The 21,477-nt window shown below is 43.2% G+C and overlaps 1 protein-coding gene across 1 annotated transcript in view; it reads right to left on the reverse strand.

Annotated features, from left to right (window-relative positions):
* LOC143712789 (FGGY carbohydrate kinase domain-containing protein-like) overlaps nt 1-18,093 on the reverse strand; it is a 68,184-nt gene extending 50,091 nt beyond the window's left edge. The window contains exons 1-9 of the mRNA XM_077204794.1: nt 17,928-18,093; nt 12,861-13,052; nt 12,645-12,756; nt 12,428-12,579; nt 12,256-12,344; nt 10,588-10,703; nt 10,371-10,499; nt 3,442-3,545; nt 3,258-3,365 (exon numbers count right to left, since the gene is read on the reverse strand). Of these exons, the coding sequence (XP_077060909.1) occupies nt 3,258-3,365; nt 3,442-3,545; nt 10,371-10,499; nt 10,588-10,703; nt 12,256-12,344; nt 12,428-12,579; nt 12,645-12,756; nt 12,861-13,040 (990 nt within the window). The 5' untranslated portion in view covers nt 13,041-13,052; nt 17,928-18,093. The remainder of the gene's footprint in view (nt 1-3,257; nt 3,366-3,441; nt 3,546-10,370; nt 10,500-10,587; nt 10,704-12,255; nt 12,345-12,427; nt 12,580-12,644; nt 12,757-12,860; nt 13,053-17,927) is intronic.
* Nucleotides 18,094-21,477: the final 3,384 nt, after the last annotated feature.

The raw sequence follows: 21,477 nt of genomic DNA on the forward strand, positions 1-21,477 counted from the left end.
CTGGTGTGTGCACGAACAAACAGACACAAGGCAACCCGCATGAAGCTTTACCGCATCCTGAGGTTCCTTTTTAATATTTACAGATCAATTTTACACACATGCCTCCATGTGAAAATCACAAATATTTGCTCATGATTGTTGATCGATTTTCTAAGTGGCCTGAAGCTTTTCCGTGTGGTAAAGAAAACGCTCAGACGGTTGTAAAGGTTCTTGCAAAAGAAATTATACCGCGTTTCAGTATTCCAACCGTTATAGCGAGTGATAATAGAACTCCGTTTGCTTCAAAAGTCACACAATTGTTAGCCAAAGAGTTTAATATTAATTGGCACTTCCACATTCCCTATTCGCCGCAATTATCAGCTAACGTAGAACAGACAAACAAGACGATAAAAGAACGTCTCAGTAATGCGTGTCTAGATACAGGCAGAAATTGGGTTGATTTGCTGCCTGCCGTATTGACGGAAATGAGAATGTCCCCATCAGCAACCACAAAAATTTCTCCATTTGAAATTCTGATGGGTAGACCTTTCCCGACCCCTTGGGTCAGAGGTCGCGCTGGCAATCTCTCCACAGGTGACACGGAGGTGATCATCTCGGATTACGTGGATTCCTTAGTTAGAACGTTAAAAGGCATAAATGGTGATGTTTCTCTCTCTCTCCCTCTTCCTTCAGAAAAGCCGACTCATCCTTTCGTTCCAGGACAACAGGTGCTGATAAGGTGTCTGAAGCCCACGAAACTCGGTGAGCCGAACTATTCAGGACCATCCACTGTTATCGCTGTGACGAGGACCGGTGTTCTGACTGACCACCAGCCGCAGTGGGTCCATGCTAGCCGGGTTAAGGCAGCTCCATCCCAGGGGAACGCACAAGCCTATGTGGAAGCACTGATCGAAAGGAGAACGAGGAAGAGAAGTAGACGAAGAACGAGATTGCTGATTGAGATTAGCAATAATTATAACTGAATCTATTAAGATTCATCTATGAATACTTTTGATTTTTTTTTATATGCTTTGATGAACAGAACTGTCAAATATTAATGATTTTGAAGGAAATGTATGATTGAAGAATATTGCATGTATTATTGTACTAGAATGAATATGCTGAGAATGATGTGATAAGATAATTATCACATAATAGAATTATCATATCAAAGGGGCCATTGTTAGAAATATATTTTCTCCCTCAGCATAAATCTATAACATAAGAAGGATTCTTTGTTCAGCCTAAAACTGACACGTTTGCACATTCTTTTCTATGTATGTAAAGTTAAACATCTGGTAAAGCGTTTTGTCTCCCTCCGGCGCTGGGGTTGTGAATTGTTTATTCATAATAAAAGACCAATAATTGGGGCACTTCTCGTTTGGACCATTTCATTTCGATTCTAACACACCCTTATAGGCACACCCACCTTGAGGGCAAGGCTTTCCTATGTACTAATGTAGCAAAACAGAGATATTAAAAGATCACATTCAATACACACCTTATTGATGATGCATACTGTGTACAGGCGAGCAGATGAAACGTTCCTCAAGTGTTTTCCCATATAAAACATCTCGGTTACTAACATAACCTCGGTTCCCTGAGATAACAGGAACGAGTATTGTGTCTTTGCTAGATGCTATGGGGGAAAATTCCTTTTTGTCCGATTTGTTGAAGCCTTTTATTCAATAATGCAGTATTATTGCACGGCCATAATAGTGCGGAGATGCACGCACGCTATTGGCTGGGCAGTGGGAACGGCACATGTCTATGGCGAAGTGGCACATCTCCGCGAGCCAATCAGGCTGCGTCCCGCCGAACCGAGCGCAGAGCCGGCCAAAGAGGGCGGGGCATCTGCCTATAGCACAGCTGTCTACGCAATACTCGTTCCCGTAATCTCAGGCCCACTTGCTTGACCGATGCTAAGGCTAGCAAGTGTGCGGTCTTGAGCGAAAGTGCCCTTAATTCGGCCGACTGTAGCGGCTCAAACGGGGGCCCCTTGAGGGCCCTGAAGACTGTAACAGGACTGATAGGTCTCAGGAAGGTGTTGTGAGGGGGCGAGGCAGGTTGAGCATCCTTGCCCACTTCTGGAAGCGAACAATCAAATTGCTTCTACCCAACATCTGGCCGGCCACAGGAGCATCTAACTTTGCTATGGCCGCCACATAGACGGAGCGTGGAGGGGTGCGACACGCGTTCAGCAGCACTTGATGGAAGGAAAATAGGAGCGGTACATCACATGAAGTAGGGTCTTGGCTCCATGCTGAGCACCATTTGGAGAAGACAGAACACTTAAGTACGTGGACGAGTCTCGTGGATGGGGCTCTGGTCTCAGATATAGTGTTTAGGACACTCTCGTGGATAGCCCACATGGATAGCCCATGGCATTGGCCATGGGGCTGCTGCTAGCAGCTGAATCATCTCGGGAAACCAAGGCTGGGTCCACCAAAGGGGGGCCACCAGACAGACTGTGCATCTCTCCTCTCTGATTCTGTTGATGACCTGAGGGAAGAGCACGATTGAGGGAAAAGCATAAAGGGGAAGACTGGGCTATTTGTGGGCCATGGAATATTGGGCAGTGAGAGTTGTCTTTGGAGGCGAAGAGGTCAACCTCTGCCCTGCCGAAGACACTCCAAATTGTTTGAACCTGGGGCTGGAGGGCCCATTCTCCCGGGGACACATTGAATCAGGGAGCAGACATGCTGTCGCGAGACAATCTGCCCGGCACGTGCATCGCTCTCAGCAAGCACAGGCTGTGTTGTGCCCAAAAGAGCAGACGTCTGGCTACCCTATACAGAGGCTTCTACCTGAGTCCAACCCTGGTGGTTCATCTCCACACTATTATGGCTGTGCAGTAGCACTGCGTTATTGAAAAAAGGCTTCAATAAATCATTTAAGTTTTCCCCCATAGCGTCTAGCAAAGACGCAATACGAGTAAACGTTTAGGAAGGAAACCAATATAGAGAAAATTCTTAAACATTTAGTATTGTGTTAACATTCTGTGCTCATCTGCATCATCAATAAGCTGTACACTAAATTTGATCTTTTAATGTCACTGTTTTAGTATGTTAAGGGGCTTGAAGTGTTTTGAGTGTGTTTTTCCTTTCCACTGCGCTACATCTTGCATTTTTAACCACAAAAATGTGTTCTGTGTGAATGGTCTCTTAGACTGGTTTGTTTTGCAATTATGCTTTCAGTATTGAATAAAATCTAAATGTATTTTGTCCAGTGCATTCTGGGATTTCCTTCCATATTAAAGATAGATGTGATTGACTCACCAGTCGTCCCGTGGCGCTCTGACCTCCCTCATTAAGCCACAGTCCCGGCAGCATGGCGGACAGATATGGGCCCCAGACCCCAGGGACGAACAGCGGCTGTGTGCTCACCTGAGAGATACAGACACACGCTGACATCAACAGTCACATGCTTTGAACACAAACAAGTACAGGAACTGAAGCTCACAGCCATGTGACATGAGGACGTCCCACATATGACAGCCAAACGGGACGTGACTGGTTGCTCTTCACAGGGCAGCTGGTGTCCCCTCACATCGGCCCCGATGACCCCTACAACAAGACAATAAAATTACAGAAAATATAACTGACACTACTACATAAATTTAAACTCACAGATCTTACGATAATTACCCAGCTAATTAATCACAGTACAGTAACACAATTGTTTTTGCATTGCAATATGCAAATGAGTCACTATCTAATAAAATATGCACTCATATGCATATATTTCCTGTCCAGAAACCTGAACACTGGATAAAGCCAGATTCATCATTTTTATTTGATTTTGTTGACATATTACTGTTTTTTCCAGCAGGGATTTTGGATTTTTCTTTTTATCACTCCATAAATCAGAAAAGACTGTCAACAGACAGAAACAAATACATTTTCATCATGTTTTTAGCAGTTGTATAAAAATGTTGCATAAATGTGGTGAATGATATATGAACAAACTTTCATATAGATATAGATTTCATATAATCTAAAATTTTGGCGTGTGTGAAGCTGCTGAATTGGAGATTTCGGACTCAAGTTCACCGTCTTTAAAGATTAAAATTTACAGACACTAATAGATAAAGTGAAATAAAATAAGCACTTGTTTTCTTTCCACTAGTTTGAAAGAAGACAAGCTATGGAAGCAATTAGAGCTCAAAACTGACAAGTGGATGAAAAAACCCTGGTTTTGCCTGTAAAATCTTGCACTAGTTTAAATGTTTTGCCTGTTTATTTATTGCCATATATCATCTGAAGGTTTAGATTAAGCAGGTCAGGACAGTTATTACAGGAACACTGTGATGAAACCAAGAAGAGGCTGACTAAACATCAGGGCCATATTAGGAGCACACAAACACTACAATGCTCCTCCTGTGTCAACAGGATTTAAAAAGCCCCAATTATGCTTTTTAGTGTATTTCCTTTAATGTAGTGTGTAATAAATATGTTTGCGAATGTGAAAGATCTGCAGTTCTCTTACAAGAGGTTCTCTCGTATTGCGTAAGCTAGCTTACGCTACGGGGAAAGTCATCTTTGCTCGAGATATTGAAGCCAAAAATTATCCTTAATTTTGTATTTATTGTCAACGTAGTGCAACAGCCAGCAGACTTAGAGCAGGACATCATTGGCTGCCCTGCGGCAACTGCTGCAGCCTACCACTGAGCCTCGCGCGTGACGTCACATCCAATGAGGGCGCTTTGCGTCCCGCCAAAATGGGGGATGACTTAGCGTATAAAAGCCAGGCTCTAAGGCTGCGTCACTGATTTCATCATCTTCAGCGAAGCTCTCCGCATCGCGGAGTCAGTCAGAGATAGAACTGTTAACTCACAGAGCTGTGCTTCTCAGCCATCTGGAAAGCTTGGGTCTCATGGTCAACTGGACCAAGAGCTCATTACTGCCCACTAGTCAGTCAGGTTTCCTTCCTAGGAATAGAACTGGACTCTGTGGCTATGATGGCCCGCTTTTCGACACAGCACGCGCGCCGTGTTCGACAGCTAGCCGGATCTTTCCAGGAGGGCAGCATTACACCTCTGAAGACATTCCAGAGGATGCTAGGCTGTATGGCATCAGCTGCGGCTGTGCTTCAGCTGGGCCTCCTGCGCATGCGCCCGCTAAAACGCTGGCTGAACACCCAAGCAGGGAACTACACTAACCTTTTCCACTGGTGGCACTTGCACTACTAACTTTTTCAGTTACTAGCGCAAAATATGATTTGGTCGCACAAATTATTTATAGTAAGCCGCTCTGGATAATAATGAACAATAATGAAACTGTATTGCATACAGATGTGCTTTTTATTTTACTTGCCATGTTTTAAACCACATGCCGCCTTGTTTTTGTTTTCTTTAACATTGGTTGGGATAGATTTACTGCAATAGAAAATACTGTACACAATAAAGAGCAAAATGGATTTCAACATGCTATGGTTTGCACAGATGGGCAGACTTGTGAACTCGTAAGTAGTGATGCACCGATGTGAAAATTGTGGCCGATACCGATAACCGATATTAATATTGCTGTTATGGTCGATATCTCTGTATAGAAAACAAATTTACTGATAATCAAATAAAGAGATATTTTTAAAAACACTTTTCTTTTCTTTTTTTTACTTTAGAAATGACTGATATTGGGCACCTTTACCTGTGTGCAAAATATGTCACACTTAGGACACGCATGCATTATATTGCATTGCATATAATCTGTGCTGGTCAACTTGTCTAAAATTAAGAAACCCCTAGAAAAGAGTAAAAAAAAAATGCTGAAAAAAAAAAGTGTTGTATTTATTATTCCAATATCCAGGGAAAACGGCTTCTATTTGTGACGTGCTGTCTTTGCGTTTGAACATTGCACATTTTAAACAGGACACGCATTAGCTGAATAAATGTTAGCCAATACAAACATATTTATAGAAAACAGTTGACAATGAATAGAAAGAAGTCCAATAATAGCATAACAAATCACTTATTATAAAAATAATATCAAGTATAAGTTAAATTAATCCGACATAGGCCTATAATGAGGGCTGTGTTAGCAGTAAAACGCCGTCATTTAACGAATTTTAAAAACACGGATGGATAATACAAAATGCTTTCTGACATTTTGACAGAAAAAAAACAAGCAAGAACAAAATTTAAACTATAGCCAATTTTCATTTTACAATTATCTTCTCTCTCTCTGTGTGCGCGCGTCCGTGTTTCTGAGAGAGAGAGCTCGCGCAGCACTGATACAATGGTACGTTTTAATCTAAGTAACGGTCGCGGGGCTGAAGCCAACTTGATGTGTTGAATGCTCAGAGCACGTTATAAAACATATTCTTAAAATACACATTTCTGTTTTAATAAATGCTCATAGTAAAGCATAGCATATTGCCTAAAAACATAGGTACAAAAATAATCAGTGATACATTTGCGACCCATTAAAAATTAGGGTCGCAATGGCATTTCAAAAGGTCGCATATGCGACCATGTTGGTCGCAGTGTAGTTCCCTGCACCCAAGTGATAGTTCATACAGGACCACCATGTACTGGTCCGCTCGGACAACATGTCTGTGGTGTCCTACATAAACCGTCAGGGCGGCGTCAGATCCAGAAACCTCTGCCATCTGACGGAACGCCTTCTTATATGGTCTCAGGGCCGCCTGCGCTCGCTGAGAGCCGCGCATGTGCCAAGCCACTTGAACGACGGTCCAGACAAACTGTCCAGGAACTACGTTCCCCTAGGGGAATGGTCCCTGCATCCCCAAACAGTCCAGTTACTGTGGCGCCTCTTCGACAAAGCGAAAGTCGACCTGTTTGGGTCAAAAGACAACACTCATTGCCCGCTGTTCTTTTCAAAGAACGAGGATGCGTTGGCCTAAATCTGGCCCAGCCTCCCACTTTATGCTTTCCCTCCGGTCTCTCTGTTACCACAGGTAATCAAGAGAATCAGGGAAACGCGCCACTCGGTGCTCCTTATAGCCCGCGCTGGGAGAATCAAACCTGGTTCCCGGAGCTTATGCGGCTGCCCCAAACAGCCCCTTGGCCGATTCCTGTGAGGAGAGATCTCCTCTCTCAAGCCCGCGGCTCAATCTGGCATCCCCATCCAGAGCGCTGGTCTCTGCAGGTATGGTTAATCAACGGATACCCGTTGTACTGCCAGAAGGAGTGATGAACACGATTACGCAAGCCAGAGCTCCCTCTACGAGGCGACTTTACGCATCTAAATGGTCGTGTTCTCCAAATGGTGTGCTGATAGAGATCTAGACCCACGAATGTGTGGGGTCACGGGGTTGCTTAGCTTCCTTCAAGAGAAGTTGGATAAGGGCAGGTCCCCACCCACGCTTAAAGTCTATGTGGCGGCCATCGCAGCGTTCGCTGAGTCGACGCGTGGCCAGTCAATAGGAAGGAGCGAGCTCGTCATTCGCTTCCTTATAGGAGCTAGACGGATGAATCCCCCGCGACCCTCGTCGGTTCCCATGTGGGATCTTTCACTGGTCCTAGAGGCCCAGAAAGCTTTCCCGTTAGAACCATTAAACTCTGTGGACCTAAAGTACCTCTCGCTCAAACCCGTTTTTCTGACAGCTCTGTCATCAGTTAAACGTGTGGGGGATTTACACGCGCTATCTGTTAGCGCAGCGTGTCTTGAGTTCAGGCCAAATGACTCTAAAGTATTCCTCAAGCCAAGACATGGTTATGTCCTTAAAGCGTTGGGCACCGCCTTCAGAGCGCAGGTCATTTCTCTTTCGGCTCTGCCAGGATCCGATAGTGAGGGTGATGTGGATCTCCTCTGCCCCGTCAGGGCACTGAGGGTTTACATTACGCGCTCCGCCTCTTTCAGGCGTTCGGAACAGCTCTTTGTCTCGTTCGGTGGGCGCACCTGGGGTCTCGCCGCCACTAAACAGAGCCTGTCCAGATGGATAGTGGAAGCTATCACATTTGCTTATAAGTCTAAAGGTCTGCAATGCCCCTTGGGCATCAGGGCGCATTCCACCAGAGGCGTGGCCTCATATCTCTTCTAGAGAGAACCGAGGTAACTTTAGTAACCGAGTATCGTTTCAATGATCAAAGTTCCGATAAATTGATTTTTTGTCTCCAAAAAGAAAGCGATTCTGAACCGAAATGAGTCGTCCTGTAATTCCAGTCTCACTTCCTGATATGGTAAAACCCACGGTATTGTTAATGTTCACATCCCAGTGTATATCAAGAGCTGAGATTCAGATATGATAATGAGGGTTTGGTTTCAGACCAATCACAGCAGACTGGGCCATCTGACCAATCAGAGCAGAGCAGCCCTCAGAGAGGCGGGGTTTCGAGAGACTGAATCCTTGATCGAAGCATTTCAGACACAGAGAGAAAAAAGCTGATGCTGCAGTGGATATTATGAGGAAATTAAAGTGTTCCTGCTTATTCTTGTTGTTTACAGTAGAGGTCGACCGATAGTGGATTTTACAGATACAGATATTTAGGTTTGACCGTACATGCCGATAACCGATTATTCAAACAATATTTTTTTTTAAATGGATACTGGATTAAAAACAAACATAACACTCCAGTAAAACAGTGCTGAACTGAAATGTGCTAAATTAAATAAATATATAAATATGAATATATTAAAATGAGAAGTTCTACATAACTAACTATACAGAAAATAATTTAGACATTAAAATATTGCAGATATGTGTTTCTTTAGCTATAACCTAGAAACATAGCCTATATAAATTTCATAGGTAACACTTTGGAAGTCCCATTTGTTAACAAGGATGTATTAGCTAGCTTTCATGAACTATATGCATTATGCAATATATGTTTTACTGCATGTATTAATATTTGAGCAATACAATTGTACCTTGATCATTCATATTAGTTCATAGTACATTAACTAAGGTAATAACAGATAAAATAAAAATTAAAACTCAATTTAAAATGTATTAGTAAATGTTGAAATTAACAAACTAACAATTAATAATACTTATACAACATTTATTAACCTAAGTTCATGCTAAAAAATGTAATCTTATTGTAAAGTGTTACCATTTCATATAAATCCAAAGAGTCATGCTTAAAGATGGCCATATTTTAAATATCTGCAAAGGCCAGAGCATTAAAATTACATAAATGTAGACCTATATTACATGTATAGTCTCTTTGCTTCTATTTTAGAACACATGATGATTGTTTTATCAAAATAACAATATGTGTTGTAGTGATAAAAATATAAAGACCTGATCTATTTAGGAGTGAAGCGGGTTGTCGAAGGTCACACACTCAAACAGAAGTGGAGTGACACCGTATTTAACGCAGTGTAAATGCGCTCATTATGGCCTTGGTTACACTGTCAGTGAAATGAGACCAAGTTCAGATTTTTTGCTCATATGTGACACAGATCGGATGTGTTATATGACTGTGTAAACAGGGAAAAAACGCATGCATTCGGATATTTCGAGAATCTGTTTCAGGCCTCGTTCATATGTGGAAATAAATCAGATATAAATCATATATGTGCCAATGCGACTGTCATGTAAAAGGCAGGATTTTCTGAGGCTTTACGTCTCCGCGGTTTAATGACGAGAGACAACCCCAACACGCATCTGCGAAGGGACGGATGGTGTCGTCATAGGAGAGGAATGTGGACACACGATGACACAACATATCAAAAGTTGGCTAGCTCATCCTAACATTTCGGACCCACTGCTTCTCGTTAAAGCCCGCCACAATCTCATGAAAGTGCATATCTATACCACTAATTTTATTTCTCGTGCCATTTACACCAAAAATAGTTTTTGAGTGCATATGATATAAATGAATGAGGCATTTATATAGCGCTTCCAAACAATGGTAATTTCAAAAATATGTTCTTTATGGTGTGTAATACGCACGCACTCCACACCCCTAATCCTACCCAAGGGGTTTACAGTGCGTATTATGCACGCAAAACTATTTTTGGCGTATAAATGGCGCGAGAAATAAAATTAGTTACGCACTTTCATGAGATCGTGTTGTATGTTCCCAGCAGTCCCGAGATCTCTCGCACACAATAACTGAAGCACATTCGCTGCTGCGATGATGGCCCTTTTCGTCGTCCTCCGCCTCACAATCATGCTGATGTTTGGCGAACTTTGCATATATCGCAGAGCTAGCATCAAGCATATTTCGCATTCGTCCATCTGTGCAAGAACCAACTTTAAGCATGCGCGATGTTTCAGATAGTATGTCAAATCGGAAATGGGTCACAATTGAAAAAGACGTGTAAACGGACAGTCAAATAAATTGGATATAGGCAACAAATCAGAATTGGGCATCAAGACCTGCAGTGTAAACGAGGCCATGACACAGTTTTCTCTTCATTTCAAAGAGCCGTGGATGAGCGAGCGCTGCATTAGCACTCAGCTGGTGTGGCGTATCATACCTAACCCTCCTGCGTGTGCGTCTATGAGTGAAGCGGCCACAGCCGTTCCCGGTCTCAGGCCCAGATCTGCAGCCGCCTCTGCGGTCAGTCCTTGTCCTACAGGAGTCCCAGGAATACAAGTCTGCTCACCTGCACACACACACACACACACACACACACTATCAGTCAACACGACCGGCTGAACACACACAGACACCTGAGCTTTACTCTCTCCCACCGATTTTACAATAGCTGTTTTCCATCAGGTCCTCCAAGCCGATGGCGCTCCAGAAGGTGTCGTCCCAGCCTTCAGACGGAGAATACGTCCACTTACAGACAAGAGTACAGAGAGACCTGCATCAGGAGAGCAAGACATGCTGTGTATCACTGCTTGAGCACCTGGCCCTTTGCCCCTTGGTGCCCAAAGAGCCCTTTTGTCAAGGCAAAATTTCCTATCCTTTTTTTGTAATTAAAGGCCCTTTTGTGGATGCCTGCCCAATCTAACTATTAGTAAAATTAATGAATAATAATTTAGCCGTAAATAAAATGACCCACATGATGACCTTTCACCTGACGAACTCACCCGGATGACACGCCGCACGCGCATTTTTTAATATCGCGCGCACTACCAGAGGATATCTTCAACTCCTCGGCTGCTGGTGTATCATTCTCAGCAAAGTGATTTTGAGGTTTGTTTACTTATTATTGTTATTATTTTACTAGAACGACGTGAAGAGATGTTGTTTATATTGCTGTGTGTAGCCTGCATAAGTAACGTTAGCTTGCTGTTTGAGGGAGAAAAGTTTTAAGAGTGTCGAGGGGCCCGGTCTTTTTATGTCATTTGACTAAAAACTATTCATACTTTGAACTACTATTATTATTATTACAGTATTTATTTAAAAAATGTCGAGAACCTTAAAAATAATTATCACATTACTGGTAAGGCTTACCATATTTATATTTAAGGCTTTTCTTATTTTTTTCTACCTGCAGGTCTTGGTGTGCAGCAGCTTCTGTGAGCATCTCCCTCACAGCAAAGGCAGCAAACTCACTTAAGGACTTCAGTAAGAATTTACCAGAACAGGCATATCTATATATTTATATCGCTGTGGGCCTCTAGTCAGTCAACGTAGTGTGATTGCGTAGATCTACGTCACACATAGGCTCACTATTGGCCGACGCTGGTCATGTGGGTGATGCGTGTGACATTCAACAACAGAAGCTTACGCTGTTACACTAGTTAACTGACTCGAGGCCCACAGAGAAGGAAATTAATAGTTGAAATAAAGTCGTTATTTTTGTTTGTTTTTGCGCACTAAAAGTATTCTCATCGTTTGATAAACTTAAGATTGAGCCACTGTATTCACTTGGACTATTTTAACGATGTCTTTAATAACTTTTCGGGGAACAAGTTTCAATCCCTTAGAAGCCTATGGAGGAGTGATCCAGCTCTCAGATTTCATCAAAAATATCTTAATTCGTGTTCTGAAAATGAACGAATGTCTTACAGGGTTGGAACGAGGGAGAGTAAATCCTGACAGAATTTACATTTTTGGGTGAACTATCCCTTTAAACAAGTTTGAGTGTTTTCTTCTTCCCTCATATTTGAAATATATAAAATATTTGTGACATAACTGTATATTTGTTTGTGTTATTTGTGCAAAAAAGCTAAGTGAACCTCAAGGAACATATTAAAATCTTTTGTAAAAATCTGCTTTAAAGATTTGACTTGGCTAAAGTGGTTGAAGTGATGGATCTGATTTAAAGAAGTAATTTCATATACATTACTGTAGTCAATTACATATATTGAGCTGCATCAGCAGTTTTGTAAATCTACAACCCTAAAGTTGTTTTATCACAGAATGAATGTCGTCTATGAAACAGTTGTGCGGATCCTGCATCTCACCTGCATAAGGACCCTGTAGCTTTCCAGGATAGAAAGTCTGGAAGGTCAAAGAAATGTGCCGCGTCTTTCCAACAGGTTTCCTGCAGATTCTAACCGCAGAGAAGAAACAAGCGTCTGAAACACAAGTGTTTATAGATCTCTCGCTCTTCCTCAGGATCCCAGCGCTCCTCACCTCTTTGAGCCACAGTAGTTTGGGCGGCTGCATTTCGGGCGACATCACCCCGCCGACCCCCTGAAGCACTCTGTGTTTGGTGTGTGTGATCCGAGCGGCTTGTTCTGCGGCCCGGTGGTCCATCCACATCACCACGTTCCTCTCTCGGACGCCTGCAAGTAACACTGGGTCAGAGCGCTGGCTCACGCTCTCCGCATGAGTGATGAACACGCCTCACCTGTGTGATTGACAGCCACGGGCTGGAAGTGCCGATCCAGAGCCACCAGTGAACAGGTGGCATCAAACCCGAGCCCTCGAACACACGTCACGTCAATGTCCTGAGTCACTCTCTGAAAATAAACGCAAACAGCCGTTTAACCAACACAACTCCAACAGAGTCCTAGACAATGATGATGCACAGTTTATGTGCCTGCCGGACAGATGGTCGCCCCACCTTCACGGCCCGGCAGCACTTGCTCCAGATATCAGCTGACGACTGCTCATAATGCTCCGCACGCGGCTCCCAGATGACAACGGGCTCCTCTGCTGTGTGCTTGACCTGACCGTCCGGAGTGACCAGAGCCGCTCGCACACTGGCAGTGCCCACATCCACCGCCACATAATACCTGCTCATCTCACTGGACACCTGCGGAAACACACACACGTGTGCTAAGCACCCTCAAACACAAGCAAGAGCACCCTCAGTTGATACTGTAATAATACATTGTATTTGGATAACAGATTTTGGCCCGAACCCAGAGTAATCCCAGGTTTGGGATAGGACAACTAAGTGAGGAGATGGGGTGGTGGATGGACGCTGGAAAACTGTCATATAACAGCGGTAAAAGCTACTGTATGTATACCTCCTTATGTTAATTGAGTTGCCTGGATGACTCCCATGACAATTACTAGGTTAATTATCTGAAAGTGCTTCTCCCGAACTCTGTTAATAAAACATCATTTCACGAGTTCACACTTACATATAGGGGTGTGACAGTTATTATATAACCGTGAGACCGACGGTTATAGTTAAACACCGTCATTAGAGCTCTATAACCGCCAAAACCGTGTTATTTAAATTATTTTTACAAACATGTCTTGTTTGTAATGTAATGTTTGTAATTCAGAATGTTTAAATACTAATATCAGCTTACGAGGGAAACGGAGGCGGAGTTAAGTGATGCTTGGCCGGAGACTGCTGCAGGAGATGATTCGAGAGAGGTCTGTGCCACTTTACCGATCAGAGCGCGCGCTGACACGGAGTAAAGCCTTGTTTATACTCGACGCGTCCGCACGAGCGCGAAGATGCGCGCGGCAAAAATGACGCGACGGGTGTGCAAGACCGGTAAAGCCTTGTTTATACTCGACGCGTCCGCACGAGCGTGAGTCTCGGCTGACTGCGTGCGCACCTCTCCAAACAGACGAGGCGTTTATACTTGACACGCTCGCCGTTGTGCTATTCTGTGAAACGACAGGGGGCAACTTGGAGTAATTCTCCTCTAAACCACCAGGAATCAGCAGTGAAGAAGTAGCTTGCCGGTTATTAATTGCTGAAATTCATATGAAAAGAGTAATAAATGCAGTAGGTTTATTGTACTTTCACTGCATGTAAACTAGTTAAACAACTGAAGCCTTATTGAAGAGTGTTTAAACCTTAATTTCATCAGCAGGGCTTACTTCTGCTATTGTAGGCTTATTTTGTAAATGTAAGCAGTTACTTTAGACAAGTGCAAACTGGGTGCTTAATGCAAATGTGTTCCTTTTCACAAAATGCAAATGTCTCTGTGTATAGAAGGATCATAAACATGCTGGTACAGACGTACCAGTTCGGCCAGATTCGGCTCAAAGTCGTTCATCTTCGGATGCGGCGCCGAGCAAGATTTTACAAAAAGTGCCGTGCACACCGCCAGGCGAAATGGGGTCTTGCGCACCCAAACGCACACGACCGCCCACACCGCAATAACGTCATTTTTGCCGCGCGCACCTTCGCGCTCTAGCGGACGCGTCGGGTATAAACAAGGCTTTAGGTGTTTGGTTATTACTTCGCTCGACCGGAAGGGGTCGCGCTGCATCCGACGGGAGCCTGCAGCTCACAACATCGGAAGAGCGATAATTATAGGGTAAAGAAACAACCAACCAAATTAAAAAGTCATTTTTTTATTCCATTTCCACCTATCATAGTCCTCAAGTATCTCTGGTTATTTTAACGTCTATTTTTAATCAGTAATTATGTTCAGGATAGGGTACACATTTTCTAAGAGCTAATTCCTTGTTGTGGATTAAAGTCCTTGTCTCTTCACACGTGTGTTTGTGTGTGTGTGTGTGTGTGTGTGTGTGTGTGTGTGTGTGTGTGTTTGTGTGTGTGTGTGTGTGTGTGTGTGTGTGTGTGTGTGTGTGTGTGTGTGTGTGTGTGTGTGTGTGTGTGTGTGTGTGTGTGTGTGTGTGTGTGTGTGTGTGTGTGTGTGTGTGTATTTATGTATTATGCACATTTTATTATTGTTCTTCTGTCTTTTACAACTGTTTTAACTATTGTTCTAGTGTAGCGATGTTTCAGACAGTTGTAATTGTATAACTGGAGTGACAAACAACTTGAATGTGAGGCTACATGGTAAATTCAAACTATCCAAGCATGACTTAGGCCCCATCCACACTACTACGTTTTAGTTTAGAAACGGAGACCTTTTGCTACGTTTGCACCTCCCGTCCACACTAAAACGGCAAAAACGAAGACCTAAAACGGAGAAGTTTAGAAACGCTGCCGACCCCGTTTTGCGTTTTGAATCTCCGGAGGGCGTTTTAGTGAAGACGGGTCAAAACGGAGGACTTTAGAAACGATGACGCAGAGGCTCACGCTCGGCTCTCTGATTGGATGTCATACAACGGAAGAAAACGCACAACAACAGCCTGGACTACCAGTTACGTTAGAGCAAGTAAATTCTGCATTTCACAATGCTATAACTGCCTACATGCACCGGAGGCAAGCTATTATTCCAGCGACCTGTGACAGTTCCCGTGTGCAGCGGCGGTATCGACCATACATGGAGCGTCGGTCATGGGTTAAGCCGGGACGAACCAGCACATGGTGGGATAATTTTATCAATGAAGTTGTGGTTCCTGAGGAATGGTGCGAAAACTCTTGAATGTCCAGATCGGCACTTAACAACCTCAGAGAAATCTGAGGAATAATCAATCCGTTTCCTGTTTACACCGGCACGCGCATGCCCAGTGTAGGTGAATGGTCACGTGATCCGCGTTTTCAGTCGTTTTAATGTGGAAGGAGATCAGTTCTAATACGCAGCTCAAACGCTGGTGTGGACGGAGATCGTCTTCGTTTTAATTCTCCGTTTCTAAACTAAAACGCAGTAGTGTGGATGGGGCCTTAGCCTACCAACCTGTGCAGGAGGAGCTGACTGCTCTTCATCACTACTGCTGTACCTATACTGAGCCGTTTCACTGCTGCTGTCGAAGCTGTGGCTGCCTCTGACTCTTTTCTTTTTTGAAGAAGCTCTGAATATCTCTGCTTCTCTTCATAACTATTCTCTTAACCCTAACCCTGGGGGAAATGTAATTCAATCACTCAATCAATCAGTTAGTCAATTCACTTTGAAGTAATAGCTATAACTACAAACATACAGCAGGATCATTGTCAAATTGGGTTAGAATCAGTGTGCAAAATACAGGTGTTCGTGGGGCTCTGGAACCCCTTAAATAACAGCTTTGACTCCATTAAAATGTCAAAAAGAAAGGTGTCAGCAATGTGCCTAAATATAGGATCTACAAAGGTTTATTTTTACATAACTAAACTGTTTTTATAACGTACTCGGTTACTAACGTAACCTCGGTTCTCTCTAGAGAGGGAACGAGTACTGCGTAATATCTTACGCTATGGGGAAAACCTCTTTTCCACGAGATATTGAAGCCAAAAATTATCCTTAATTTTGAATTAATGTAAAACGCTGTGCAGCAGCATGCAGACATAGGTTAAGACGGCTTGCGCGCCTATTGGCTGCCCTGCGGCAACAGCAGCAGCCTATCGAGAGTGGCTCTGCGTGACACATATCCAATGGGGGCATTTCACGCCCATTTCATCACGTCCCGCCAGAAAGGGCGTGGTCACGCCCTATAAACATAGCTCGATTAGGCTGGTACAACTGGTTTTCATCTCTTCAGCGAAGCATCACCGCATCGCTGGATCCGGAGTGAGAAGCCACGCCGTCTGAGAAAAAGCACACAGCGGGACGAGCCTTGAGTCTGAAGTCGCTGGCATCGCCGCGTAGCCTTAGAGATATATTGTGCATTGTTGGCGGCTTCATTGCACTTTGTGAGATCGTGATGAAATGACAGAGCGACAGCATTAGTGATTGTAAAGGGAGCAGTCTTGACTCGCATTCGAGGCTTCAGCCTATATAATCCATTGAATAACACTATTATTTTTCATGCTGCTAAGAGAACCGACGCCAATTGCATGCTGTAAAGTTTCAGAAGTGACCTGGATTCACGCAGCACGGGATAGAAATATGACGCTAAAATAGTAACGCATTGAAGCAATGTAAAGGCACACTAAATTAATAGAAAAATATTTGTAGTATATATATATTTTAAATTCTATTCCAAATATTGGCAAAAGTTATGACTTGTAAATAATAGGAATGTAACGACCAAATCTCACGATACGATAATACCTTGGTGTAAAGACCACGGTACGATCATTATTGCGATATTTAAAAAAAAGAACGAAAGAGTGACAAATGAAGACTTGGAAAAAGGTGCCATATATGTTTATTAAACAATGATTAAACATTACAATGATGTACAAATTAACCATGTAATTTCCTGACTCTTTTTTTTATCCTCATAACTTCTGCTTAGAAGGTATATACACACACATACAGAGAGAGAGAGAGAGAGAGAGAGAGAGAGAGAGGGGGGGGGGAGAGGGGAGAGAGAGAGAGAGGGGGGGGGGGAGAGGGGAGAGAGAGAGAGAGGGGGGGGGAGAGAGAGGGGGGGGGAGAGAGAGAGAGGGGGGGAGAGGGGAGAGAGAGAGAGAGAGAGAGGGGGGGAGAGAGGGGAGAGTGAGAGAGAGAGAGAGGAGAGAGAGAGAGAGAGGGAGAGGGAGAGAGAGAGAGAGAGAGAGAGTGGGTGAGAGAGAGAGAGAGGGGGGAGGGTGAGAGAGAGAGAGAGGGGGGAGAGTGAGAGAGAGAGAGAGAGAGAGAGAGAGAGAGAGAGAGAGGGGAGAGTGAGAGAGAGAGAGAGAGAGAGAGAGAGAGAGCGAGAGACAGACAAACAAACACACACACACACAGCGACAGACAGACGGACACACACACGGGTTAATATTTGGGTGAACTCCCCTCATTACTGTCATTACGTTAGTTAATTCACTCTCACTACTGCAAAAAGATAAAACTGAATACAGCGCGCTATTTCCTTCATGCAAATTTCATATCCGTTTGCAACTGCTTTGTTAGTTTACATCGGTAGAATGACTGTAACATTAAGTCTCTCACAGTGAAACTCCTACCTGCTTCGCGCGCGTCTGGAGTAAACGCGTTTACTCTCGTTCACTTCTGCAGGACTTCAGTCAGAGTTTCAGCGACTGAAGAGAAAAACATTCACAATGTACTTTGGATTTTCGCTTACGGCGCTCGAGCGCGACCAAAAAGTACGACCGCGCGAGACTCAATAGCATTCGTGCCGAGGTCATTATGGTATAGTTACTATGGGATAGTTAGAATAAAACCCTTTCAAACCCTGCACTCACTGTGCGGGGTTAATGCAGGAATCCTGCAAGACAGAATGAAAATCCTACAGAACAGGATATTGCTGAGCAGGGCCGTTGCTAGGGTCTTGATACATTGGGGGCTTAGCCCAGTCCGCACCACCCACCCCCGCTTTTGGTAACTACTACTTCTACTCAGAGGCACATAATAATAAGCAATAATATCATCAATGGAGGGTCTGGGGGACCTCCCCCAGGGAACGTTGGGCATTAAACACTTCATTTCCTGCATTCAGGTGCATTTTTTGTAGCATTTTAAATGATAGGTAAAAAGATAGAATGCTTTATTTGTAGAACTGTAACAGCTATTCACAGAAACACAAATAAATAATACATGAATATGAAATAATATTTTAAAAAATGAATATAAAACTATGTATATATACTGTGTATTTAGATATTTATCTATCTATATTTATCTACATCTATTTATACACACACACACACACAAACACACACACACACACACACACACACACACACACACACACACACACACACACACACACACACACACACACACACATCACTCCAACAGTCTGCTTGTATAAGTCTGGAAAAGGAACTATAGCAGGCATGAAAACGGGCCAGGGGTGAAAAAGGTGAGAAGGATATTACCCCTCTAGGGGGGTTCGGGGGCACGCTCCCCCGTAAGAAAAATTAAAATATTCCATATTTTAAACCATCAATCTGATGCATTTTGAGATGCATTTTTGCCAACCTGGGGAGAGCTGGAGAAACTTAACTTCAGCCATGAGTCAAAAATATTATGGCCTCCGTAGCGTTAGCTAATAATTTTCCACTGGAGCTTTAGCTAGCTGGCTAACGTTGCATTCTCTCCTGCTGTGTTCAACGACTCGATTCATCAAGCTAAGCCTATGTGAACAAAGCTCCTGGGTAACTTAGATATAGCCTACCAGAAATTATTAGGGATGTCCCGATACCATTTTTTCTGAACCGATCCGATCCGATACCAAAAATTTTGAGTATCGACCGATACCGATCGGATACCAGCGCAGTTTTTTTTTTAAATCAAGTAGAATTTCTATAACTCTACCCTTTAACCAATGGCTCTTTCAGGTTCTCTCTCTCTCTCTCTCCTCTGGTGCGCACTCTAAATGCAAGCATATTATTGTAACCACAGTAACTTTGATCTGCTTGAACACATTTTAATCGTCTTTAATACATGATTCCGAAGGATAGATTAAAAGACCTGTTCATTTTTTAAATAAATACAAATTTATTAAATAATAATAATAATTATCAATAAATTACATTTTTTGAGATCCGGGGCTATAAAAAAAACATCCGGTTCTCTTCACACTTCATGACAGTAGGTGGCGACATGCACCTATTGATGTTGGTTCGCAACCCGCCATTACACCAAATGAAGAAGGACGGTTGTTCGGCAGTTGTTGAACGATATAAGAAAAAACTCCAGCTGCGCTCTATGTGAGTAACCATGAATTATATTTTTCATTTTGATATTTTATTTGTTGTTAGGATTGTCAGATGTCAACTATATGTAAATTATGACGAGGTGAGATGCGCTAATCATGTTAGCTTATAGCACGAGATCCAAACTTTTGTTTTACCTAAATTACCGTTAATTAGATTCGAATGAGCGGAATTGGAATAATTAAAATTCAAACCTACCCCAAGCCTAACTGACCTAAACGACAGACTGTGAAATGCTCCACTCACATGTACAGTCAGATGTTCTTTGTTTGTGCAACTTTAAGTAAATCAAACCAGTGACTAAACGGTCAACTTCACATTGTTTCTACTTTTAGTAAAAGAAAAGTACTAAGTGAACTGAACATTGTCAGGATACAGGCAAGGAGACAGAGGTAAGTGAATCCAAACACAGCTTTATTGAACGTGACACAAGTGCATAGGTGAGTATTCTCAGAGTTCAGGTGCAGATGCGGTGAGGGTCTCTACGTGCGGGGCAGATAACAGGTGAGCAGGTCCTCTTCAGGTTAATTGGATGTCAAGCGGTCACAGATCATTCATACTTGTCTTTTCTCTTTCAGGTGTCGTCGTGGATGAGACAACTCGGCGTGAACACAGGGACTCAGGAAAATACAGGATTCTAGGGAACAGGGATCCAGACAGGAAATGCAGGAAACCAGGACTCGGGTAGGATGTCTGAAGACAGTGGAACAGGAATGCAGAGGTCAGTAATACACAGGTGAGTATACGTTACTTGGTCGGCGATGACGAGGAGATAGACTTTGGGGCAAGCGGGAAATGGTCTGTTCCTGTTGGAGGCTTGACGGTGAATGAAGCTGTGGTGAGTGTTTTTATTCAGAGGCTATTGATTGTGAACAGGTGCAGGTGATTAGAATTCTGGTGAGAGTGATCATTGTGTTGTGAAGGATGTGGTGTCTGATTGGTTCCTGACAAACATGTAATCTCCCTTTTTTTTAAATTATGTAATTAGAATATAATAACTATTTTATAGAAAACTGCACCAAAGGAGCTTACATTCTGACAGCTTGCTGGAGCTTAAGTGTGTCTGCCACAATGTCCTCCACTGTTGCTTGCTGGATTCTAGGATTGGACATCATCACTGCCTCTGTAATATTAAATTCCTTAACTATGCAGCAATGGTTAAAAAAGTACTGGTAATACAGGTTTTTTGTGTCACTAACATATAGGACTTGCTCTTCCCTTTCTTCCCCTTCAGACTAAACTCCTTCCACACACTGTAGGAGGTCAGTGCCCGCATCACCCGCCGGGTGTTTTCCCCAGGGTTTGGACCTCCAACAAGACTTAAATGGTGTGTCTACAAGATGGAATACATTTTCAAAATGGTAATAACTTTTGTTATTTAACTTAATTCTAACACTTTTTTGGCATTTCACGGATAGTTCACTATTAACATACCACACTATTCCGAAATGTCTCCTCTTCATTTTTTCTTCGAGAGAGAGAGGAGTTCCTCCATAGTGGCACACACATCAAGGCTCATCTCCTCCACTCGCTGACTAGTCCCATCACCCAGGGCACGAGCACAGTTCATACAGGGCTGCTGTTGAGCTCCTCATCGCCTTCATCTCACTCTCAATGCTGATGATTCTCTGAGTGAGTAACTCAGGAGTTGATCTGGGAGAATCAAGATTGATTCATTCAAATAAAGGTAAAAACTAAGTTTCAAATTATGTTTTGCATTTACCATTCTTCTGGATGTCTCTAGGAGGCACTGGTCTTAATGATGCATCAAGAATGGTATAATCTTCAGGTCTTGCTGGTGTTAGTGTGGTTTGTTTGTTGGGTTTAAATGCTC

This window comes from Siphateles boraxobius, unplaced genomic scaffold, assembly GCF_051911475.1.
Source record: "Siphateles boraxobius isolate OS27281-9 unplaced genomic scaffold, OSU_SipBor_1 51, whole genome shotgun sequence".
Lineage (NCBI taxonomy): Eukaryota > Metazoa > Chordata > Actinopteri > Cypriniformes > Leuciscidae > Siphateles > Siphateles boraxobius.